The sequence below is a fragment of the Ailuropoda melanoleuca genome, chromosome 12, assembly GCF_002007445.2.
Source record: "Ailuropoda melanoleuca isolate Jingjing chromosome 12, ASM200744v2, whole genome shotgun sequence".
NCBI lineage: Eukaryota > Metazoa > Chordata > Mammalia > Carnivora > Ursidae > Ailuropoda > Ailuropoda melanoleuca.
The window spans coordinates 55,326,457-55,350,559 of NC_048229.1; the positions used below are offsets into that span (position 1 = coordinate 55,326,457).

Below are 24,103 nucleotides of genomic sequence, written 5' to 3' on the forward strand. Positions count from 1 at the left end.
GGGAGGATGAGAAGCAACTGGAACTCTCAAATAGCTTCCCCAGGGGAAGAGGCAACCTGTACAACCACTTTGGAAAACTGGCCATATCTAGTAAAACTAAACTTTGGCTCAACAATTCTGCTCCTAGGTTCTGCTCCATCCACCCATCCGTCCACCCTCCCCCATCCATCTATTCATCCACCCGGTGAACAAGAACGATGAACAACTCAATCAAGATGGGTTACATCCACTAAGGGGCATGTACTAGAATGTTCGTGGCAGCGGTAGTATTAGTACTAAGCTGGAAACCCAGATGCCCATCAAGAGCAGAATGGAGACATAAGTTGTGGTCTTGAGACATTTTTGGTTGTCACAACCGGTATGAGAGTGGGACTAGCATCTAGTGTGCAGAGGCCAGGCGTGCTACTAACCACCCCACAAACATCTACGGTGCACAGGATAGCTCCCTGCAACAAAGAATGATCCAGCCTAAAATATCAGTAATAGGTTACGAAACTCTACTTAGGCTCAGGGCACATGAATGAACTATAACCACATGGAATAACACATCAGATTCCCCATATACAATATTAAAAGATCCCAGATACAAAAAAGTACATGCTGCATGATTCCATTTATATAGAAAAAAAAAAACAACAACAGGCAAATTAATCCATGGCATCCAAACAGTTGTCGCTCTTGGGTATAACGGAGCACCACGGGGGCTTCTGGGATGCTAGGAATGTTCTTCTGGACCTGAGCATGTTCAGTTTGTGAAAAACTCACATGCCTTTGGGGTGGGTGTATTACACTTCTATACGAAGGGTTTTAAAATGCTGATCCCGAATCTAATCCAGCTTTAACTTCCATTGAACAAAAAATTCAGAAGAAAAGAAACAAGGTAAACGACACTAGCAGGAAACAGTGAGACAAAATCATAATACTGGGCAATCTACAAGGTAAAAGGCCCAATCAATCTCTTCAAAAGATCAATGTTATTTTTTTTCAAATGGGGGACTAAAACAGAATGAGCTTGAAAGAGCCAAGTGTGGTGAATCTTGTTTGTTTCCTACTTAGAAAGAAAAGCTTTATATAGCTCTTGGGGATGACTGGGGAAATCTGGACCGGATGTTAGAGAATTGTTTTCTTTGGTGTGGTGATACAGTGGTTGTGTAGGACCAGGGCCTGATTTTTAAGAGGTACATGCTCAGTATTTCATGTCATTTAGGGGTAAAATGTCTTGATGTTGACAACTTTCAAATGGCTCAGAGAAAACACCTACATGAGCAAAGAAAATATGGAAAACCTTAGCAAGTGTTGGGTTACCCACCAGGTGGACTATGCTATTATATATCGTAAAATTCTTTCAAGTTTTCTCTATGGAGCTTTTCATTATAAAAAGTTGAGGGGAAATACAGAGTGGACAGTTTTGATCGGATTTTATTCTGCTCATCTAGTCTTCTTTTGATAGTGCCCATATTCTTCTCTCGACCCACGCCCCAAAAGCACAATGTGAGGGGTGGACCCTCTGCCTCTCTCTGGCAGTGGGTGCAGTTTCAGTGGAGAAACCCACAGACTTTGCTTTAACAAGGGTTCAAGTCCGACACCATTCTTTCTGGTCGTGTGGCATATTACAAGCGCTTTAAACTAGGCCTCAGTTTCCTTATCCGTAAATGGGAACAGGAATTCCTATCTCTGAAGGTTGTAGGAGGCGTTCCGAGAGATCAGGCCGCCCTGAGCTGCAGTGAGCGGCTAGAGGATAAAGGGGGAGATTCGGGGCACCAGGCCCTGAGCACCTCCTGTGGGATCCAGTCCCTCCTAAGCGGCTCCCGGTCGGCCCGGCCACGCGGGGGGCCCAGGATCAGGCTGGTTACGGCCCTTCCCTAAGCCCGCCCTACCCACGAGTCCTATAAAGCCGGCCTTTCTCGGATTTCTAGTTGGTGGTCCCTTTAAGGCAGCAGACCACTCATCCATTCACCAACGCCGCAGCCGTGGGACAGCGCTCCGGGTCTCCGCTCCCGGCTCGGACCCGGGATCAGGCACCGTCTCCCTGTAGGTCTCCTGTCCGAGCCAAAGACGAGGGGCAAAGTCCTGAAACCATTGCAGCACCGCTCCCTGCTGAAGGGATGAAGTAGGAACTGGGGCAGAGGGGAAAGACCTCGTCTCCGCCTCGCCCCACTCCAAGATGGAAGGTCCGCAGCTTCACGCTGCTCCTGATGGTCCCTTCCCATTGGCTACGTGGGAATTGGTTTTCCAATAATGCGGGTGCTTATTGGTTAAATTGGGCCGGTTGCTTAAAGGGATTGGCTCAGACGTCATTAGAGAGTCGTCTGGCAATGTTTTCAAACGTGAACTAGGGAGAAGAAGGAAAGGGAAACTTGAGGCGGAGGAGGGACCAAGGAAATGGCAGCCCTCATTGGTTCATTAGAAGCTGAGGGGCGGCTCTTGAATTCTCCTTCCTCGTGATTAGTCCAATTCAGGAAAAGGAGGCGGGAACTTAGGAAGAGCGGCAGAAGCGCCTGTTTCGATTGGTCAAACCTGGCGGGAGGTGGAGCGCTCGCGGCGGCTGATTGGTGCTGGACTTGAGGGGGGCGGGGCTCTGAGCCGGAGGTTTTGTTGTGAGGGTCGGTTGTCAAGCAGCGGCCAATCAGGGCAAGGGATGGAGGCAAGTGGGGGTCGCGCCTGGAGCGGAGCCTCGGCCTCCGGAGCCTCAGCTGCAGGTGGAGTGGGCCAGGGGTCGATGAGGCTGGGGGGACTGTGGGCCTAGTACTGGGCCGAGCCAGGCGGGGCCGAGGCGGGCTGTGGCGGGGAGGGCTCCGGGCGGGGGAAAGTTGGAGCCCGTGCCCCGCGAGCTGAGAGAAGTGGGAGGATCAGGCGAGGCCGAGGGACCAGCCCCAGCCTCGGGACGGGCGAGACGGGCTGGACGGGCATGGGGGCCGGAGGGGAAAACCGGGAAGCCGGAAGCGGAGCTGGGGGTCTGCGGGAGGCTGAGTGATGAATAGGGACATTGGAAGCAGAAGAGTGAATGAATGGGGGATACTGATAGCAGAAGGGGAAGGGGAATAAAGGGGGTCTGGCGAGGCAAGGGCCAAGGTAAGGAGCCCAGGAGACAGGATGTGCACAAGTAGGGAACACAGGCGGCAAGAAGAAGGGGAATGAACGGAGGACTAGAGAGGCAGAACTGGGGAACCCAGGAGAGAGGGGGCGGAGAGGAGAGCGTTCATGGGAAAAAGGCTTGGAAAAGGGGGTAGAGGCTTCATGAGGTGGCCTTTTAGAGTTGGGGAGGCATACCGACTCATGCCCGGACTGGAGACCTAGTTCCCAGTACTGTCCTTGGGAATTGCGGGGGCCAGGAATAGTTCCCTTGCCACCAACGGAGAGATGGGACCTTCAGGGCCCTTTTTAACATTCTCCCCAGTGAAGACTCAAATGCCTGCCTCTGGAGTGCCTCTCCTGGGCCCCGAAGCTTTGCCTCTGACTCCACCCTCTTCCTATAGCATCAGATGAAACAGTGACTCCCAGAAATCTACGTGAACTGCAGACATGTGGTCTTCCCCGCCCCACTGCGGCTGCTGCTGCACTTCGGGCAGCCAGCCTCCTGGAACAGAGTCTCCTCCCATCCCATCATCCTGGCCTCTGGGAGGACCTTTCTTTCCCTGTGTTCCAAGTCACCCTGCCTGAGGTGCCCCCTCCAGACTCTCAAACCCGATTTGCAGTGCAGCTCCTGGCTCTGGTGGCTCTGGTGGGTGTCTCTCTATCCAGTAGCCTTGGTGATCCGGGGTGCTGCGGCTGTAGTGCAGAGTCCCCCGAACTCTCACCAAGTGTTTTCTGACAAGCCATCGCCTCTGTTTGTGTTCCAGCCCAGTGCTGAACTGACATGGCTCGAGCCTGACCTTCCATAATCCGGGATCCTGACGGGCACACACAGGCCGTTGCTGTGGCTGCTGTGAATGATCTAAAACCAGGAGGCAGTGCGGGGCTGAGAGAGGAGGCATTCCCTCTGCCTGGATGTGTGGGAACTCCCTGCCAACTTGATTGGCGGATCTGGGGGGGATCCACCCCCACCCCAGGAACAAAGCACCGTCTATTTAGTGGGTTGAGCTTCAGGTACCAGCCAACTGAAGGATGGCCACCCCTGTGGTCACCAAGACGGCCTGGAAATTACGTGAGTGGTTTTCTTTCTTTTCCTTTCTCACCCCATTTATCTTGTTAGCTGCTTGTTGCTGGATGGCCTGAACCCTTGACTTTGTCTTCTGTTCTTGTCTCTGAGGGAGACTCCCAGCCTTGGAGTAAGATAGACCAGGATGAAAAATCATGACCTTGGCACTTCTTAGTGGGGTGACACTGGGCAGGTGACTTAACCTCTCTGAGGCTCAATTTCCTGTCTGTAAATGAGCTAATCACACCTGCATTGTAAAGCTGCTGTGAGACCCAGGCGGGGTGGTGAACATAGACAAGCACTTAGTGCATTTAGGCTGATGGGCGGTATTGGGGGAGAGATGCTGAGAGGTGTTCCTGGCATTTGCAGACCTCTCACGAGTCAGGCTTCCCCCGCAAGATGGGGGCATCTTGGGGGGGGGGTTGGTGGTGAGAGGGTAGGCCGAGAGATATTGGCAGCGCTCTGGAATGTCCCTGAGCACAAGCACCACCCACCCTCACATTATTCTCCACTAGCAGCTCTAAACTTTCTGATCGTAGGACCTCTTTATACTTTGAAAAATGGTTGAGGACCCCAACGAGTTTTTTGTTCATGGGGGTTATCAAAATTTACATGTTAGAAGTCAATACTTAGGTGAAGTAAAACACAGGAGTGTGAAGTCAAACATGCCATCAGTGATGGTGTCATCACATGTCTTGTATCTTCCTGAAAAACCCCGTTTATGCTTGTGAGCAAACAAGAGTGTAAAAGTCAAATACCATCTTGGTGTTAGTATGAAAATCGTTTTGTTCTCTTGGACTCCCAGAAAGGATCCTGAGGATCCCAAGGCCCCCCAGATCATATTTTGGGAACTGCCTTACCCCCCCTATAATAACTGATTGGCGTAGATTCAGTGTGCCCAAACTGGTCACTTTCTGCTATGAGTTGTCCCTGAGCTGTTCTCAGAAGCTGGGCAAGGCTCCTCCACTTTTTAACTGTGAGAACCTGGGCAAAGCCCTTCGCTGGATGTCAGTGTCCTCATAGGTAAAATGAGAGGTTTGGGTAGTTTCAAATGGTTTCTTAGCCCTAGGGTTCTAAGAGAACCCTGTTAGGGGCTCCCAAGGAGGATACACTTTGGACAGAGTGCCTTTGTATTTATTGGAGTTATGTATTCCCTCAATAGCTGATCTTTCCTGAGCATAGAACCAGGCACTGGGGAGATAGTTGGTCGGAGTGGGGGGAGGTTGCAAAATAGATGAGGTCCCTCTGCAATGGGGCTCAGAGGCTGGGGAGAGCAAGAGGCAGAAGCAGGTAACCACACCCTTCCATTTCTCCTTGTCTGATTCCAAGCTGGGACATGTGCTTTGAATCAATTAACTAGATGCTGGCCAGTAGGGTAGGGGAGTGCTGTAGGCTGCCTAAATAGCACATGCAAAGGCCCTGGGGCAGGAAGCTCAGCATTTTGGAAGGGCTCAAAGGAGCCTATGGGGTGCCACACAGCAGTGGAGAGGATGTGCCACATGAGGCTGTTGGGGTCTCCGGGGGCATTTGTCCACAGGACCCTAGCTCTTCTGAGGCCTTGGCTTTATCTTAAAGGCAAAGTCAAGCCATCAAAGTCTTCAGACAAGAGGTTAATATGATCAGGCATGTTGGGCTCTGCTGACAAGTTCATGTGCATAGCAGTCTTCCTGACTATAAGCTATCTGCAGAGCCCAAAGACAAATGACCCCTGGCTCCTATGGCTAGAGAGTCCAGCAAGGATCAGAAGGTGCTAGGCCAGCTTGGGTCTTTGAAGCCTGGTTCTCTGCTCCTTCCACTGAGGATGCAAATCCTCAACACCTCTGACCGAATGCAGTGTCCCCAGCTCTGGCTGGGACATGGGGCCCAGGTTGTGCCCACTGAGCTTGGGAAGCTGGCACAGGCCTGCAGCCGTCAGCTCGGCCTGCCAAGAGATACTGTGAGGAATTGTATTTGTTTGCACTCAAATTCGTTACCCAGGCCTGGGCCACCGGTGGATGCCTCCTCTGCCTGGTGTCCGTGGCATACCTCCCTCTTCCTGCAGCCCCTGGCCCCTCCACGGGCTTCAGTCAGGCTGGAGAACCTAGGCAGGCTGCTTAGAGGGGAGTGATCTGAGCCCCTCTAGAAGGGCCCAACCTCCAAATCCTTCTCACCCCAATGTCTGGGTCTTCAGCTAGATGCCCTGTCCCAGGACCCATCTGATCAGGCTGTAGCATGAACACAGGAACCTTCTCGCTGTCCTTCCCCACTCTCTCCCCAGTGCTGGGCGTAGAGCAAGCACCCAGGAAACATTTATATTATGAATTAAGGGCTGTCTCTGGGGGCAGTGGTCCTGAGGCCCAGAGAGGGGTAGCAGTGTGCCCAAGGAGGCCTGGTGAGGTAGCGCCCAGCTGGAACTTTCCCTGGGAAGGGTGAGAGCCAGGATGGACACCCAGGCCATATAGGTAGGTCACAAGTGGGGGGCAGTGCATGCAGGGAGTGTTTTCAGAGAAGGGGAGAAGGCGCAAGGCTTGGGAGAGAAGGTGGTTTGCCCTCTTTCTGAGTTGGCCAGTCATTAGGGCCCAAAAGAAGCTCTTGAACAGACAAGAGTCTATGGCCAAAGCCCCAGAGCATCCCAGGCACCTATCCCTACAGTGTCAGGAGGACAGAAGGCTCCATGGTTGGGATGAGAACTAGGGAGGGGTCTAGTGATGGGGTCCCTGAAGTCCCCACTGACGTTTGGGCCTGCAGGAGACTCTCGCCTCTGCCGGGGCTGGACACTGCCCAGCCCTGGCTTTGGCCAGGCCGGGCCCTGAAGTAGGGTGTCATCTGTGACATCGAGCCTGGGGTCTGGCCCCCCAGGCATTTTTGACAGCCCCTGAGCCATGCTGCCTGACAGCCTTTCTGGGCCCCGTTTCCCAATCGCCCTGCGGTCTGAAGCCCATGCCACAGAGACCCCCAGGCAGGGTGGAGGCCAGAGCTGGCGCGCAGGAGAGGCCCTCTGCTGATTGAGTGCAAGCCCTTTTCCTCAGCGTCACCCACGCCAGCCTCCCAGTAGCCTCATGGTGTCAGCTATTAGGGGTCTTCCCTTTGCAGGGGTGGGGAGACCTATCTTTTCCCCTCCTTGCCCCCAGGAGGAGCTCACTGAGGGCCTGGCTCGGCACCCTGGGCTGCCTCTTGATTCCTTGCTCACGTTTGTTCTCTTTGGAGCCCTGACGAGACCCTCCGTGGTCCGTGTCTGCCGCGCCGCTGCTTGTAGCCCGGGCCAGGGGCCCGCACAGCTGCCCACCATGGCCATGCCGCCCGCCCTGTCTGGTCAGCCCTCACTCGCACCCCTCATGCAGACCTCTCAGTCCGTTGCCTCCTGCCTCCCACCCCAAGCAGTCCACCCTCCCATGCCCGCCGGGGTCCCCGCCGTCCGCCGTCTGTGCCTTGGTCTTACTAACAACCACCGAGCCTAGCTTACAGCATGTTCTCAGTGGCTCCTCAGCAGCTCAGTGAAGCAGGCAGTGTTCTTGTCCCATTTACCAGATGAGGAACCCAGCGCTCAGAGAGGGTGAGTGACCGGTCTAAGGCCACACAGCCTGCAGTAGCAGAGCTCAGACCAGACCCTGGTCCTTGATTCTGAAGCTGTGGGCTGAAGCCCCGGGTGAGCTCACCTGGAGACAGCTTGTCTAGAGTTGACCTGAATGGTTCTCAAAGTGTGTTCCCCAGAGTGGATTTATGTGTAGCAAGCAGCAGCAGAGAGGTGCTTAGGTGGTTACGTGGGTCAGTATATTTCATTTTAATAATAGTTTTTCGTTTTGTATTCTAGAAAAAGCATAATGAACATATCAGTCTTGTAACTTTATGGATTTTATTGCTTAATTATCTTTATGTAGACAGCGCTAAATACAGAAGGCAAGTCACTGTTTTAAATTGAGCAGAGGAAGCATGATAATTTTACCAGTTGACGTGCAGGAAAAAGAGCAAACCTTGCGGCCTGAGGGTGGGACAGGAATACCCGAAGTTGGGAAATAGTCATTCCTGCCTCGGGGGCAAGGCCTGCCCTCGCTGCCAGGCTTCTGGGTTGTGCCGGGGTGTCTGGCCCCAGAGGGGAGCCGAAGCGGGTGGACCCTTCCACCTGGGCTTCGGGTGCCAGGCCCAGGAGCCTCGCTGGGCAGGGCCCAGCCCTCCTCCCCATGGCCGCAACTAGCCCTCTGACTGCCTTCTCCTCCTGTCCTTCCTTGTATAGAGGAGATTGTCGCCCACGCCAGCAATGTGTCCTCGCTGGTGCTGGGCAAGGCCTCCGGGCGGCTGCTGGCTACTGGTGGGGATGACTGCCGTGTCAACCTGTGGTCCATCAACAAACCCAACTGCATCATGGTGAGCCTCGCTGGCCGGTGGGGAACAGGACAGAGGCCCAGGGAGGGGACTGGGGGCGGGGTGGGGGGCTGGTGGCTCTACGGGCTCTGCCAGGCCCAGGGCACCCAGCGGGAGGCTAGGCGGACACAGCACCGCATCTGTGCCCCCAGGATGTCTGGGACCATGGCTGGCCCTCAGGAGTGGGGAAGTCCCCTGGTGGTGGACAGAGTTCCGGGGAACCTATATGAGAAAGCTAAAATAAGCCCACGGGCCCGAGATGGAGGCTTGCCCACTGGCCCATCCGCCCACCTGTCAGCTGCCCTTGGAGGTCGCTTTGAATCCTCCCCCGTCTGGTTCCACAGAACGGATTTGAGGGCACCTGGCTGAAGCTGGTTAGAGAGCTGGTTCTTTAATAGCACTTTCCCCCGGTCACACGACGAATTCCTTGCCAAAACCTGTCTTCCAAAACAGCAAAATATAAAGAAGGAAAAAATACAAAAAGGAATTCATCCGAAGACCACTCCAGTTGGTGTTTTGGTGTGTGTCCTTCTAGGTGCTGGTGCAGATCCGTGCACACACGCGGTACACGTACACGTGTGCAAACACGCTCCCACGTGCACCACATGAGCACAGAACGGGTATTTTTGGAGCACTGTCTTATTCTCCTGTAGCCTGGGTTTTGAAGAGAACGATCTTTATTGTTGGCGAACATTTTCCGATGTCAACAAACACCCTTCTACCGCACGGGCTTTAATGGCTTCGTGGTGTTGCCTCGTAGGGACGCGCCGGAAGCGGTTAGCCATGCCCGTTCCCAGCATAGACGTCATTGCCATCGATTTGGCTCTGCTCAGCCACGGAGGTGAACCTCCCTATTCCCTGGATCGTGGGGCAGATCCGTGATGGTTGCATTATCGGAGGGTGTGCCCTTTTTAAAAAGCTTTCAAAACATTGCCAAATTGCCCTCCAGAAATCAATGTACATTCTCTCCAGCAGCCTAGGGACCTGCCCTCTCCCCCTTCATGACCTTGCCAGCACTGGGTATTACCATTCTTTTGATTCTTGGCCACGGAAAGGTAAAGATAAAAAGGGATGGGAAGTGGTTTTTTTTTTTTTTTTTTTTTTTTTTTGGTAGAAACTTAATCACCTCAGTATTTCTGTGAGATGCAGCCAAGGACTGCGATCCGAGCTGAGCCAGGGCCTGGGTGAAGAACAGACTTGAAATTGCTTTGTTTTGTTTCACTTTGTTTTCAGGGTTCCAATGTGTCCCACCCCCAAAATGCCAAAGTAACACATACAGATGGAAAACAAGCCAGCAAACACTGGGCAAAACGGGCCTGAGGGGATCCCGTGCTCTCGTCCCGCTTCCTACTCTGGGGGCAGCCTGCAGGCTTCAGCCGGGGCGGGGGGGGGCACCCCGCTGACGCACCGTGAACCCGGCCTCCGAGTGCCGCAGGCCCAGGGACGGCCTGCTCAGCCCCAGGTTTAGATGTGCACGGCCCCCTGTGCGCGCTCGCTCCTGCTGGTCCCTGTGTGTTCTGAGCACGCGCGGGCTCGTACAGCTCGGTGTCCAAGGGACACGGGGTAAGAAGTGAGAAGTCTGCTTTCCTCCCCTGACCCCTGCATCCCTCCCTGGGGACAACCACGGCCCCCGATTACCCTGTGTCCTTCCAGAATTATTTTCTACGTTTGCGAGCAAATATGTATGTCTCTTCCCTTCTCCTTTTTTTTTTTTTTTTAAAGATTTTATTTATTTATTCGACAGAGATAGAGACAGCCAGCGAGAGAGGGAACACAAGCAGGGGGAGTGGGAGAGGAAGAAGCAGGCTCATAGCGGAGGAACCTGATGTGGGGCTCGATCCCATAACGCCGGGATCACGCCCTGAGCTGAAGGCAGACGCTTAACCGCTGTGCCACCCAGGCGTCCCATCCTTTTTTTTTTTTTTTTCCCATAAACAGTATCTATATACACCATTCTCCACCCTTTTTCACCTAAAAGTGTCATGGAGGTTAGTCTTTATCATATTTAGATGGTTGCCTCGTTCATTTTTACAGCTGGATAGTATTGTGTTGCGAGGGTGACCACAGCTTAGCGGACCAGCTTCCCCTGGTGGGCATGTATTCCTAGGCTTCCGGTCTTCTGTGAAAGAGATTGGCTGTGGTGAATGACCTCGGGTCTGTTTGGTTGGCCGTGTGCTCGAGCGCGTGCGGGCGAGGCTCCGGGGGGTTCGCTGCTGGGGTACAGAGGATGTGCATTTCTAAATGTGGACAGATTTTTGCCCACTTGCCCCCCATGGAGTTTATACCCATTTATACTCTTGCCGGCAGTGGCTGGGAGTCACATAAGCTGCTTGTGACTGCCTGGCCTTTGGACAGTTCTGCTGGGGAGCAGTTCCCTCCTGCCCCCCCAGAACGTTGTCTTAAACAATGATGGAGTCACCGCTGAGCTTTGGGGTGACCAGTGCTGGGTGGGGAGTGACAGATGCCATGGACTTCAGATTCTGGCCTTCTCTCCAGAAAGCTGGAAATGCCAGCACCTCCCACCTCTCTCAGGGGCTGGGCCAGGACCTGGCTCAGCCCTGCTCCGGCTCTGGCCTGCACTGAGTTGGGTGACACTTTTTTCCAGTAAAGTCACTGTAGGCTCTCTCTGGGAACATGGCAGGGTCCTCCACCAGGGGCAGCCCCCGGGGACCCAGAAATTCCAAAGGGGTGAGATATGTACCATTGACGAGCCAGGCCTCGGTTCTGTGAGGGTCTCCCCGCACCGAGGGGCTTGGCCAGGCAGAGTGGAGACAGAAGCAGAACCTAGGTGGATGGTGGTTTGGACTCAGGGCTGGAGGGTCAGCCGCTCCCCGCTTCAAGGGACCCAGGGCCGTTTTGGCAAATGCTGCCCACATCAGGGGCACAGTGGGCCATGGGATGGGGTTGGAGCAAGATGGGCCTGGCCCACTTTTAGCTGTGGAAGCCGAGGCCAAGAGAAGGAGCTGCCCAGCCCGTCCACAGGAAAGCCTAGGTGTGGCCCCACAGAGCATGGCCTCTCTGCTTGAGCCACTTCTTGCTGATGCCCTTTCCAGGGAGCCAGAATGTGGGGGTTTCTCCGCGCAAGGCACTGAAGCTGCTACCCTCTCTCCACAGAGCCTGACGGGTCACACGTCCCCAGTGGAGAGTGTCCGCCTCAACACCCCGGAGGAGCTCATCGTGGCCGGCTCCCAGTCGGGCTCCATTCGCGTCTGGGACCTAGAAGCCGCCAAAAGTAGGCATCTGCGCTCGCCTTCCCCAAATCGTGCCTGTGGCGGTGTTTTCTCAGGCTTTGCTATTGAGCTACTTCCTCCAGGAAGCCTGTCCTGACTGCATTGGGTCACTCCACCCCTTGAGCCCAGCAGCAGTGACATGCTCTTGTTGTCCGGGCGCTGACGCTCGGGAGGCACCAGGAGGGTCCAGATGGACCACTGTGGATGTGTGGGTGGGTGTCTGTGGATTCAGAGTCTGGAAGAACAACACGAGCCACCAGGGGCCACGCAGAACAGGTAAACAAGTGAGGGGGCCTGTGGGGAAAACTGGGGGGGGGTGTGCCCTGACTTTGGGGTGGCCACCTGTTAGCCTCTGCTGTTACCTGCAGGAATGGGGCCTAGGGTGGCCAGATCCTCTGTCTCCTTGAGCTTTGTTTTCATTTGGTTTTCAACTTTATAGAAGTTATACATAGTTTAAAAAGTTAAATGTGGGTCATTCTACAGATAATCACAATGGAAATGAGGAGCCTTCATCCCATCCCTTCCCATTCTCCAGACGCCTCAACCTTCTGTCCTTCGACCTGGTGTCTTGCTCCCTCCCCTTTCCAAAGCAGCATGGTACTATGGCAGTGCCTGTCTCTTGCTGCCTTCCTCCCGTGCAAGACAAGAAGTTAGCTCTCCTGGGGCGCCCGGCTGGCTCTGTCAGTGGAGCGTGTGACTCTTGATCTCGGGGTTATGAGTTTGAGCCCCATGTTGGGTGTAGAGATTACTTAAAAAAATAAAATCTTAAACAAAAAAGAAGTTAGTTCTCTTAGAGCTGCCAGCCCGCGCTCGTCACTCCCAGCGTTGCCCCTCTGTTCTTCTAAGTCCCCGTGTAAATGGCCAGCATTTAAAGTAGCAGGACCACAGAGCTGTTCCTCACAGCGGACTGTTTCTCCCGGGGTTCATAGCTGTCCTTCCTCCATCTGTGTGTGGTTTACATCTGTGTTACTAATTCGTCCTCAGATTCTCTGCCAGAAGAGTAGGCTGCCTCCTTGAGCTACCCTCAAAGCCATCCCATAATCAGGGTGTCTCTTCTCAGAGAGTCTGTCCCCCGGGTCCCAGTGGTGGGGGAGCACCCGGGCCTGCAGCCCAGCCGCCATCTTGGGGCCGCCTTATCTTCGGGGAGCTCTTTCGACTCTGCCGTGCCAGAGTCTGAGTTACCATCTCTCTTGGTTTTCTGTCTCTTTGCTGGAGCACATTCTTTCATAGCTTACTGAGAAAGGGTGCATGACAGGCACGGTTTTAGAGACCATCTGTGGCTGAAAATGACTTTTTCTACCCTCCTCCTTTCTTTACTTTTCTTTAGAGTCTGTGGGAGTCTAGATTGGAAATTGTGTTCCCTCCGAAGTTTGCAGCTGCATTGCCTGTGAGGTCCCTGTTTGGTGGCCTTTGGGAGGTCCGTGCTGTCTCCTCCTGGGTCCCTCGCGTGGGACCTGCTGCTCCCGTCTCCCTGCAGGCTCGTAGGCTGTCTCAGTGTCCTGGGGTTTTGCAGTCATGACCCGCGGTCCTATGCTAGATCCTAACTGGGTTCTTTCAGTGTGTCAGCTCGTGCCTTTTGTTCCGGGCCACGTGGGGAGTCTCGCCTTCCCAAAAAGGGGGGCCCTCAGCTTTTGTGGGTGCGGCCACATGGCAGTGTGGGCCCAGTGTCGCCAGCCGTACAGAGTTTTCAAGAGAAGCTTGGAATCTGGACACTAAGTGGAAATCCCCCCACCCCCGTTTCTAAGTGTTGACAGCTGTTCAACATTGTTTCCAGAACTCGATGCAGTGCAGCCTGGAGAGGTCAAGCAGAGCCTGCTTGCTCGCTGCTTTTGCCAGCGTCTAGCCTGGACGTGCCAGCATGCCAGGCCGGAGGCCCTCCGCCACCTGAAGGACAGGAGAGGGAGCAGCGGCATGGGCTTTGCTGAGGCTGCTTTTCCCGAAAGAGAACCCCTTGCCTGGTTGAGACCCAGAGGGCTCTCCGGACCTTTGCTGGGGTGTGTGCTCTCCTGCTGCGGCAGGACGGCGGCCGGCAGCCACACATGCCCGCCGGCCGGGTTCTCTGCTCGAGGACGGTGCTCTGCTCGCGTAGATGGTCCTCGAGAGAGAGGTTGCCGCCGGGCCTCTCAGGGGAGGCCTGTCCGCCCAGTGATGGGTGCACGTGCCAGACAGAGCCCGGGACGTGACCCGCCGGGGCCACGTGCTTAGCGTCTCAGCGCGCGTTCCTGCTGCCTGGCTGCACGCAGGAGCCGGGGCGTTGCTGGACTTGAGGGCCCAGCGGGGAGCAAGCCCTGGCTGGCTGGGCTCCGGCCGACGGAGCAGAAAGGCTCGGGCAGAAGGTGGTTTGCTTCCTGGGATGCCTCTGCCAGGATCTGAGTCCCAGTGGATGGCAGCAGCCATTCCTCACTCACTGAGGAGTCAGGAACAGGAGAGAGAAGCCTAGGGCGCCACTTTTTCAGCCATGACTGCTTCACACACAAGGGAAACGTGAGGAGCTCCTTGAGGCGGGCAAAGAATGAAAACCGAACACTTGTGGAATTCCCGGGCCCTGGCGTCTCAGGGTTGGCTGCTCTACAAGGAGCCCATCTCAAACACGTGGGCCCGGCCCCGCGCCCAGGGAACCGGAATCAGTAGTGGCAGAGGCCCCGAATCCGGCTCTCAGGAAGCTTCCCGATGATTCTGATGCAGAGCCGGGTTGGCAGGGCCCCCTTATTTGACACATGGGCAAACTGGTGCCCAAGGAGGGCCCCAGAACTTGATATCAAGACCCCATGGCTAGAGTGGTGGAACCTGGGACTGAAATCCTGGCATCAAGACTCCCATCCCAGTGCTGTTCACCCTGCCTCTTGAGGGTTCAGTGATGGAACAGAAACGTGCTTGCAGCAGCCTTGGTGGGAAGAGCTGAGACCACAAGCTGACCTCCACCCCCACCCGCCACAGCTTGAGTGAAAATGAGGGGCAGCTTGGCGCCCAGATGCAGAGGGGTTTCTAAAAGGGCTGTCCGCTCATCACGTGGGTTGTACTGAAAGGCAGCCCACAGCTGAGAGTTTGGGCAGAGATCAAACAGCTGTCAGCAGGGAGGGCTTGAAGGTTGGGCTTGGAGGTTCCCGCACGGGGTGGACGGATCCAGGTCGCCCTCCAGCCTGCAACTCCTGGATCCTGTGGCTGAGTCCGGCAGTAGGACGCCTTCCGAAGGCCCTCCCGGGACAGAAGAGCAAGGGCAGAAGTCACGCTGGAAGAATGTGGTCCTGCCTGCTTTCCACGGTGCAGCCAGAGGGCAGGGGTGGGTCAGCCCAGCCATCCCACAGGAAGGTAGCCTGCGTTTCATGAATCTGGCCCACGCAGGGGTGGAACCGGCCGCGTCCTCTCGGGGCAGGGCGGGATTTCGGAAGCCTTGCTGTGGGATGCCAGGCCAGTGGGCTGGGAGGCGGGCACGGACTAAAGCAGAGCCAGCACGCGTCTGGCCCCTCTGGGCCCCAGACTTGGGCGGCACAGCGGTGCGGGAGCCCTGGCGGCATCTGACCGCTGCAGGGTGTGGGGGAGGAGTGGCTGAGGTTTTGGCGTGGTTGAATCGACAGACGTGGCGGGCATCTTGTCCCACTCTGTGAAGGATGGGAGGGTGGCTCAGGCCTGCCGCAGCGTGGCCCCAAGGAGGCTGTGTGGCCGTGGTGGGCCGTGGTCAGAGGGATGCACTTCATCCTCGAGGCAGATAACTGCCAGAGCAGCTCACATTTCCTGCCCGTACTGTCGTAGGAGCCCTAGACAGATGAGCTCCCTTGACTCAGGTAAAGGGTCACATGGTAAAGCCTGTTTCTCAGGACTCCGATGCCTGCTCTAAATTCCGGCTGTGTGCCCCGCTGACCGGCCTGAGGCGGGCTGCTTCACCCGTTGAGCCTCGGGCTCTTGCCCGCCTCCTGATGCTGTTTGCAGGGGAGCTAATGTGCTGAAGTCATTCAGGCTGTCCTCGGCACACCACACCCCCTCAGCAGCCATCCTGGGGATGATGGAGGCGCCGGAATGGCCGTGGCACTGAGTAGTGGTCATCATGGGTGCCAGAAGACCGAGAACCAGGACAGGTGCTCTGAGGCCGGAGGAGAGGAGAAGGTTCGCTTTGGGGAACAGAGGAAGCAGCTGTCGTGCAGAAAGGAGTAACTAAGTGGTATTCATTGAGCACTGACCTTGTGCACGCCCGTGCTAAGCACCTTATGTCCCATTGTCTTACTTAACTCTGATCGAGACACACTGTGAGGCTCAGAGAGGGGAAGGGATTGCCCAGGGTCCCATAGCAAGCAAGAAACAGCAGAACTGCCCCCATTTCTGTTTGGCTCCAGAGCCCTGGACCTGGACCTTGAGGGATGGAGACAGTCGTAGAGTTTGTTTAAATCACTCAGTGCCTGGAGTTCAACTCTCTTGTCCCTAAAGCACTACACTTGGAGTCTGCTTGAACACCTCCTCCAGTGGAGAGCTCATTGCCTCGCAAGGCAACTGTTTCACCTTGGCTCAAACCTAAGGATGGCTGGATCCCCACGCGCCTCGGCCCCCACACGTATGGGACGATCAGTTTCATTCAGACAGCTGAGTTATAAATCTTCCAAAAAGCGAGACACTTGAGGCCAGAGAGAAGAGGCGAATTCTCAGGGAATACTCTGAGATGGAAACCCAAGGTTTGCTTGTGGGCCTGGCCGGGCCGGGCCACGGAGCTGCGAGCAAAACCATGAGGGAAGGGAGCTGAGGCTTCCCAGGGCAGCAGGAGCTGACTGGCCCCGGTCATGTCCTCTGTGTGTTCTCTCGGTTCGCACAGCACCTTGTCTCGTCCTCGCAGCTACCCTCAAGATCCCCTTGGACAGCGGGCTGGTGTGGGCACCACGGCCACTCTAGGCACATTGCCGTCTTTGGCACCTTTGCCCACCATTTCCCTCTGCCTAGTATCCTCCCTCATCCTCCACTCACTGACGTCCTGTTTAAATACCCCCTCCTCCAAAAAGCCTTCCTGGATTTCTCTTTTCAACCAAGCAGCTTCTCCCCCAGCATGCACCTCTCCTGCCTCCCTCTTCTGTCTCAGCTATGGCGGGATGCCCAGCAGAACATAAGCTGTCTGTCTGTCCATGAACTGAGTGCAGTAGTTTTCCAGCTCTGCTGCCTCTGGGGCAGCACCCTTGCAAGAGCATGCTGGGACAAGCCCTGGGGCACAAGCTACAGGGGCCTCAGGTCCTGACAGAAATGGCTGTCCTCTCTCAGGACAAAAACAGGAAGGTCGGTTGTTGGGGTGGCAAGACTCCGGTTGATTTGTCTCCCTGTTTTTAAAATCACCGCTGCTTTGGTTCTCTGTGCAGTCACCACGGAAGCACACGCCCGTGCACACCGCGGCCCTTCCTCTGCCGGGTGCCTGGCTTGCCCTTCACATCCCTGTCTCTGCTCTCTTCCTCGCAGTTCTGCGTACGCTTATGGGCCACAAAGCCAACATCTGCAGCCTGGACTTCCACCCTTACGGCGAGTTCGTAGCCTCGGGCTCCCAGGACACGAACATCAAGGTGAGACGCTGTCTGTGCCCTGTGTCCCCCGCGGGGCTGGCAGCGGGCCCTGGGCCAGGTGTCCGACCTGAGGATGGGGCTCTGGGCGCTGGGGGAGGGCCTCTTCCCTCTGTGGCCGTGTCCACAGCCTCCGAGAGAGGGGGACGTGGAAACATTCACCAGACGTTTCTGCCCAGAATGCCCAGCTTCCATGAGCAGTTTGCAGATTCCTGTCATTTTGGGGTGCCCAGAACGCTTCTCTGCTCGTGGCCGCATACCACCCTCTGACCCAGGCTCCTGGACGGGGCGTGGTGAGGCCTCTGCTGCCCCAGCCCCCTTGGTCATGACCCATCCTCACTCTGCCCCCTGCTCTTCTCCCCGCAGCTCTGGGACATCAGGAGGAAAGGCTGCGTCTTCCGATACAGGGTAAGGAAGGTGCCCTTTGTCGGTCACTCCGTGAGCACCATGCAGGCGTGGAGGCTGGGGTAGTGCCCGGACCCTGGCGGGGGCTGGAAGGGATCGCCATGCAACGTGGGGGAGAGTGTGAGAAATGCGAGTCCAGGTGAGAAGCTGGAATCTCTAGCAGAACCAGAAGCACTGGGCGGGGGGAGTCCACCTGGATCCTCGCTTTCTATGAATCCTCCCAGTGCCCTGTTTGTGGAACTGTGCTCCATGCTCTGGTTCCGTAGGCAGATAACAGGCGTCCATAGGTAAAGGGGGTTCCTGTTCATCCGTGTTTGGAAGCACTGAGCTGAATATGTAATTTTGGAGGTTTTTAGATCCTTGATGTGAAGGAAAGACCCCTAACTCCAAAAAGAGGCATAAGATACGTCGTTTCCCAAACTATCTGACCAGGAAATCAGGATTTCCCAGAGCATCTTGCAGCACTGGGAAGCATGCCTGCATGGGAGGTGTCCCCCCAGGACGTCTCTGGCACACGGCCGTCTGGCTCTGCCTCGCCTGCTGGTCAAGGACAGGGTGGACCGGGCTGGGTGAGCTCAAGGCTCTGTCCTCTCCTCAGGGACACAGCCAGGCCGTGCGGTGCCTCCGGTTCAGCCCCGACGGGAAGTGGCTGGCGTCGGCCGCTGATGACCACACAGTGAAGGTAGCTCCTGGCCTGACCTGGGCCCGGGGCTGGGGTCTGGGGTCTGCCGAGCGCACTCGGGCCGGGTTCGCGCCTCCCACCTGATGGGGCTCGCGTATCCCAGGCCTGTCCGGAGCGGAAGGTGGCTTGGACATCAAGAGCGGGGGGAGCGGGAGTCGAGGGAGAGCGGGCAGCCGAGCTCCCGGGCCCGGTCCTGACCTCCAGCCCACCCTGCCCCAGCTCTGGGATCTGACTGCTGGCAAGATGATGTCCGAGTTCCCTGGCCACACAGGGCCTGTCAATGTGGTGGAGTTTCACCCCAATGAGTACCTCCTGGCTTCTGGCGGCTCAGACAGGTGAGGGGGAGGGGCAGGGCCCGTCGCCATCTCTCGAGTCTCTGTCCTCTGCGTGTGTCTGGCTTCCCAGTCTGTCTCTGTCCTGAGTGTCCTCTGCCCAATGATGCTATGTAGACTGACCTGACTTCCAGCCAAGCCAGGATGGGGCCCTGGTCCCATCTCTCCCCCAACCCTGGTTCCCCGGCCCCAGTGTCCTGGGCTGTCACGGTGTGTCCAAATCCAAAGCCCATGCTCACCTCCCACCAGCCAAGTCCCTCCGCCTGCCGCGCAGGGTCAGCCCCTGGCCCGAGGCATTGCTCTTAGTGGCCACAACCCAGGGAGACAGGTGTTTGCCGAGAAGTAGGCTTCCCAGGCCACGGGCTGGTGTGGAGGCCAGCACAGGGACACTGGCTTCCCAGCCCAGCCTGACTGCCTTTGCAGGACCATCCGGTTCTGGGATCTGGAGAAGTTCCAGGTGGTGAGCTGCATCGAAGGAGAGCCAGGGCCCGTCAGGTACGCAGGCAGCTGGGTGGCGGCTCTGGACCCTCCTCCCGGGTGGTTGGATGTGGGTATGGGGTATGCGCGGGTCTCTCCCATCCCCACTCCTGCTCCCTCTGTCCGGGGCTCCCCATGGCCTCCCTGGATTTCTTGGGACCCACGGCCCACTCTCGCCTGGCCCAGGAGTGTCCTCTTCAACCCCGATGGCTGCTGTCTATATAGCGGCTGCCAGGACTCGCTGCGCGTCTACGGCTGGGAGCCCGAGCGCTGCTTTGACGTGGTCCTAGTCAGCTGGGGCAAGGTGGCCGACCTGGCTGTCTGCAACGATCAGCTGGTGAGAGAGCCTCTGCCTGCCCTTCCCCGGGCCGCCCGCCGCCTCCCCCTGAGGCCCCACTCCCCCCGCCCCCGCAAGCCCTGGGGTCCTGCCCACCTATACCCCACCTCTGCCGCTTCCTGCAGATAGGCGTGGCCTTCTCCCAGAGCAACGTCTCCTCTTATGTGGTGGACCTGACGCGGGTCACCAGGACAGGCACGGTGGCCCAGGACCCCGTGCAGGACAGCCAGCCCCTGGCGCAGCAGCCAGCCCACCCCAGTGCCCCTCTTCGGCGCATCTATGAGCGGCCCAGCACAGCCTGCAGCAAGCCTCAGAGGTGGGGTGCTCAGGGCCCCAGAAGGCTCAGGAGGTGGGCGGGCACTGGGAAGGCTTTGGGGGGCCCGCCCCCGGCTCACCCGGCTGGCCTCCCGTTGGCTTGGTCCCGCCCCACAGGGTGAAGCAGAATTCTGAGAGCGAGCGCCGCAGCCCCAGCAGCGAGGACGACCGGGATGAGCGGGAGTCTCGGGCCGAGATCCAGAACGCCGAGGAGTACAACGAGATCTTCCAGCCCAAGAACAGCATCAGTGAGGCCTGCCCCCTGCCCCCGACCCAGCCCGGCATCCCCACCTGTGCATGGAGGCAGACGGTGCTTTATGGGGACGGTGTCCAGGTCGTTGTGCTTCTGTGGCTGGATTCCCAGCTCATACCTGGGCCCCAGCAGAGGCACGGGAGCCGCTCAGTGCCCCAGCCCACCCTGAGCCAAGGAAGGCCGCACAGGGTCAAGTAGATGGGAGAGGGCAGGCCTTGAGGGTTCCTGAAATCAGGAACAAGGTCGCGGGTCTGCAGCTACATGTGCACCCGGGAACCCCTTCCACCCGCACCACCCCCTGCCCCCAGTGCCCCAGGCCAGGCCAGCGTGAGTCCCCATCCTCCTTTGCCTCTGCAGGTCGGACACCACCCCGAAGAAGTGAGCCCTTCCCGGCACCCCCCGAGGACGGTGAGTTAGGGAGCAGAGCCTGGCCTCTCAGGGTCACCAGCTCCCCAGGGCTCCCCTGCCCTGGCACCATCTGCAGCCTCTCTCCCACTCGATCTCTTCCCTGTGCTCACCCAAAAGTACGTGCTGTGCTCCGGGCCCATACTAGGCGCTGGTGATGGAGCCTGAGCAAAGTGCTCCCCTCAGGAGCCCACACCCTGGTGAGCAGGGACGTGGCAGCCAGCTGCGTCTGCAGAGGGGACAGCGCTGTGGAGGCAAGGGCGCGCCACAGGGAGAGAGGGCCTCGGAGGGCCTGCGGGAGACAGGGGAGCTGGGAAGAGCTGCAGGGGGGAAGGGGTGGGAGGAGGAGGCCAAGCCCTAGCTGGGGGGTTGGGTTTTGCTGCTGGGAGAAAACATGATCTGCTTTACGATTGAAGAAGCCAGGGTGGGGCACCCTTGTCCTGTAGACTGTCCCTCCCCTCCACCTGGCTTTCTCTTCAAGGGCCATTTTATCATTCTCCCTCCTGGTGGGGTTTCCTGTGCTTCCCACTCACCATCCACTCACTGCCAGCCTCCTCCCTCCTCCCCCCGCCCCGCCAGCACACACTTCATTCCCAGCAAGGTGATGGGGTGGCCACTCCTGAGAGCTCCCCGGGTTCCATCCACACGCAGTGCTTGACACCTGCTTGGTGCCAGACTTGTGGTTGAGTGGGTGGAAAGGGAAGGGGAAGGTCCAGCCCACACCCTCAGGCCTCCCCAGGAGTCCTCCTCACCCCCCATACATACTGGTGATGTCTCCTTCCTCAGTTGCCCCACCGGCTCCTGCTCCGTCCCCCCCAATTACAAGTGCTGCCCAGAGGCCCACCACAAGCCCTCCTTCTGCCCGCCAGTCCCTTCTGGCCTGACCTGATGCAGAGATCTTGCCCTTTTGCTTCCAGACATGGTCTCAGCCAAGGAGGCAGCCCAGCCCAGCCCAGCCATGGACTTGCAGTTCCCGGTGCCAAATGTAAGTCTAGGTGGAGAAGGCATGGTGTGCGGCTGGGAGTGGGGCCACCGTCCTGAACCCAGGTTGGGGCCCTCCATGCCAGGGTGGGCAGAGAGGGTGGCCTCGGGCTGGCTCCCCACTGAGCTCCGGACTCCACTAGCTCGAGGTCCCACCCTGGCCCCCGGCTGTCACTTCCACTCCTGCGCCCAAGGCCGAGCCTGCCATCATCCCTGCCACCCGGAATGAGCCCATTGGGCTGAAGGCTTCTGACTTCCTGCCCGTGAGTGGGGGCCCAGTCTGAGGGTAGGGTGGAGGCCCAGAGGCCAAGGGCGGAACTTGACCACCAGCACCTGGGCACTCGTTCCACACAGGCTGTGAAGATCCCCCAGCAGGCAGAGCTGGTCGACGAGGACGCCATGTCACAGATCCGCAAAGGCCATGACACCATGTGCGTGGTACTCACCAGCCGTCACAAGAACCTGGACACCGTGCGGGCTGTGTGGACCATGGGCGACATCAAGGCAAGCCTTTGTCCCCCAGGCTTTGGGCTGACCCCAGAAGAAAGCTGCACTAGGGCGGGCCGTGGGGCTGGGTGGCCTGTCACCACACAGTAGCTGCCTTCATGTCCGTTTCTGTAGTCATCACCCTCACGAGCTGCCATTAATTGGGCGCCTCTTTACAGGCCTGGCCTCACATTATTTTAGTTGCAGTCTTGCTAACAGCCCCCAACAAAGCCCATCATCACGTTGCACCGGGCAGGGGCTACTCTGTCCCCGTCCCCTCTGACAGGCGCTCTGTTTACACAGACCTCGGTGGACTCGGCTGTGGCCATCAATGACCTGTCGGTGGTAGTGGACCTCCTGAACATTGTCAACCAGAAAGCGTGAGTAGTCGTCGTGGGCGGAGCTGGCCCGGTGGGCGGAGCTGGCCCGGTGGGCGGGGCCAGCTACTAAGGGTACCTGCCCCCCGGTCCTCTCCCCAGCTCCCTATGGAAGCTGGACTTGTGCACCACGGTCTTGCCGCAGATTGAGAGGCTTCTGCAGAGCAAGTATGAGAGGTACGTGTGGGGAAGCCATACCGGCCTCAGGGCAGGGACGGGGAGGGGCAGGAGGCTCCTCAGGGACAATGAGGAAGACCCCCCCCCCCAGGGCCAGCGCCCCTGGGAGTGTGCGGCACCACGGTTCCCGCCAAGTTGGAGGGGCCGTGGTGAAAACGAGCCCGTGCTGCCCCCAGCCCTCTGCCTGCCTACCCCATCTTTGTGTATCTTGCTGTTTATCCTTCTATCTGGGGCTCTGTCTGTCCGCCTCTGAAGCTACGTGCAGACTGGCTGCACCTCGCTGAAGCTGATCTTGCAGCGTTTTCTGCCCCTGATCACGGACATCCTGGCGGCGCCCCCCTCTGTGGGCGTGGACATCAGCCGGGAGGAGAGGTGAGGGGCCAGTGTTGGGGTGTGCCGGTGTTGGAGTGTGGGGGTACACAGGCCTGAGGGCCCAGCCTGCTTGTTGATGGCCCCAGTCCCGAGAGGAGGTTGTGCCTGGGACAGTAGCTCGGGGCCTGGGATGTGGGTGGCTGAAGCCAGGGCTCTTCCAGGGCCCGGGTGGGTCCTGCATCCGGGCCTCCGCCTGCCTCCCAGAGGAAGGCGGGAGGGTTGTGGCAGGAAAGGCCCTAGCACGTCGTGCGGACCTCTCTGCCCACAGGCTACACAAGTGCCAGCTCTGCTACAAGCAGCTTAAGAGCATCAGTGGCCTCGTCAAGAGCAAGTCGGGTTTGAGTGGCCGCCACGGCAGCGCCTTCCGAGAACTGCACCTGCTCATGGCCAGTTTGGACTGAGGAGCTCTCGGGCCTGGCCTCAGCCTCCACTCCTGTTCCCCGTGCGCTCCTGGGCCCGTGAGCCTCTGCCCGGCCCCCCTGCAGCCCTGTGGCCATCCTGGAGGTGGCCGCTCTGGCCACCTGCACAGCCCTGCTCTCAGACATCTTCTCCGTGGCAGCGGCTGCCCAGCTTGGCCAACTCCCGCTTCTTGGGGCAACAAAGAACACCCTGGGGCTGCTGCTGTAATTTATAAGGCGAATTTTATTAAATTTGTAACTATTCCCTGGTTTCTTTGCCTGGAGGGGCATTCTCTGCCAGGCGGCTCTCTCAGGCCCAGGACTGCCTGCCTGGGCCCCTCAGAGCCAGATGGCTCCCCTTCCAGGCTGGAGGCAGTGTGGCCAGCAGGGGGCAGCAGAGTCCCAGGCCCGCAGGAAGGGGCAATGTCGGTACTGCTGGGGGAGAAGGTGGCAGCAACTCCCCCTTTCGTGGCTAAGGGCGACAGGTGAGGGGTGGGCCCCACCAGCCCATCCCTTCTGTCTCAGCCACACTCCCAGCTGTTCTATGGATGCCTCCAGGGCCAGCAACAGCTGTATACTTCCTGCTGACAGGACCCCAGCCTCGCAGGCTTGGCCACCAGAGCCCACCACCCTCTCCGACACCCTCCAGCAGGCCTCCGAGGACAGGGCTGGAAGGGCAGTGGCCCTCGTCAGTGAGGGCTCTGACCAGCTTTCCTTCCTCACAGGATCGCCCAGTGCCGATCCCTTCTGTTCCTGTGGCAGCAGCTGCTAGATTTGCCACAGTTGGAGAGAGGGCCCCATTGAGCCCCTGTGCACATTCCCCGCCAAGACCAGGTGCAGGCCAGCACAACCCCCGGGGGGGGGGGGGCCCCTGG

The 24,103-nt window shown here is 57.9% G+C and overlaps 1 protein-coding gene across 3 annotated transcripts; it reads left to right on the forward strand.

Annotated features, from left to right (window-relative positions):
- Nucleotides 1–2,567: 2,567 nt before the first annotated feature.
- KATNB1 (katanin regulatory subunit B1) lies at nt 2,568–23,837 on the forward strand. Of its 3 annotated transcripts, none has more exons than XM_034672781.1 (20): nt 2,568–2,699; nt 3,840–4,144; nt 8,349–8,479; nt 11,591–11,708; nt 17,134–17,234; nt 17,598–17,639; nt 18,235–18,318; nt 18,538–18,653; nt 19,074–19,145; nt 19,314–19,464; nt 19,590–19,780; nt 19,897–20,027; nt 20,390–20,440; nt 21,355–21,422; nt 21,562–21,681; nt 21,773–21,922; nt 22,208–22,284; nt 22,384–22,458; nt 22,714–22,830; nt 23,099–23,837. In XM_034672781.1, the coding sequence occupies exons 2-20, from the start codon at nt 4,105–4,107 to the stop codon at nt 23,229–23,231; spliced, it is 1,968 nt and encodes a 655-aa protein (XP_034528672.1). In that variant the 5' UTR covers nt 2,568–2,699; nt 3,840–4,104; the 3' UTR covers nt 23,232–23,837. The 3 variants fall into 3 exon arrangements, with proteins under 3 accessions (XP_034528672.1, XP_034528674.1, XP_034528673.1); XM_034672782.1 differs by lacking the exon at nt 2,568–2,699 and adding an exon at nt 3,700–3,721; XM_034672783.1 differs by lacking the exon at nt 8,349–8,479.
- The last annotated feature ends 266 nt before the right edge of the window (nt 23,838–24,103 follow it).

Coding starts and splice junctions, on each gene's coding strand:
- KATNB1 (XM_034672781.1), top strand. CDS start 4,105: ATGGCCACCCCTGTGGTCACCAAGACGGCCTGGAAATTAC. Junction 19,781..19,896: donor GCCTGCAGCAAGCCTCAGAG/GTGGGGTGCTCA, acceptor CCCGCCCCACAG/GGTGAAGCAGAATTCTGAGA. Junction 21,682..21,772: donor AGGCTTCTGACTTCCTGCCC/GTGAGTGGGGGC, acceptor CGTTCCACACAG/GCTGTGAAGATCCCCCAGCA.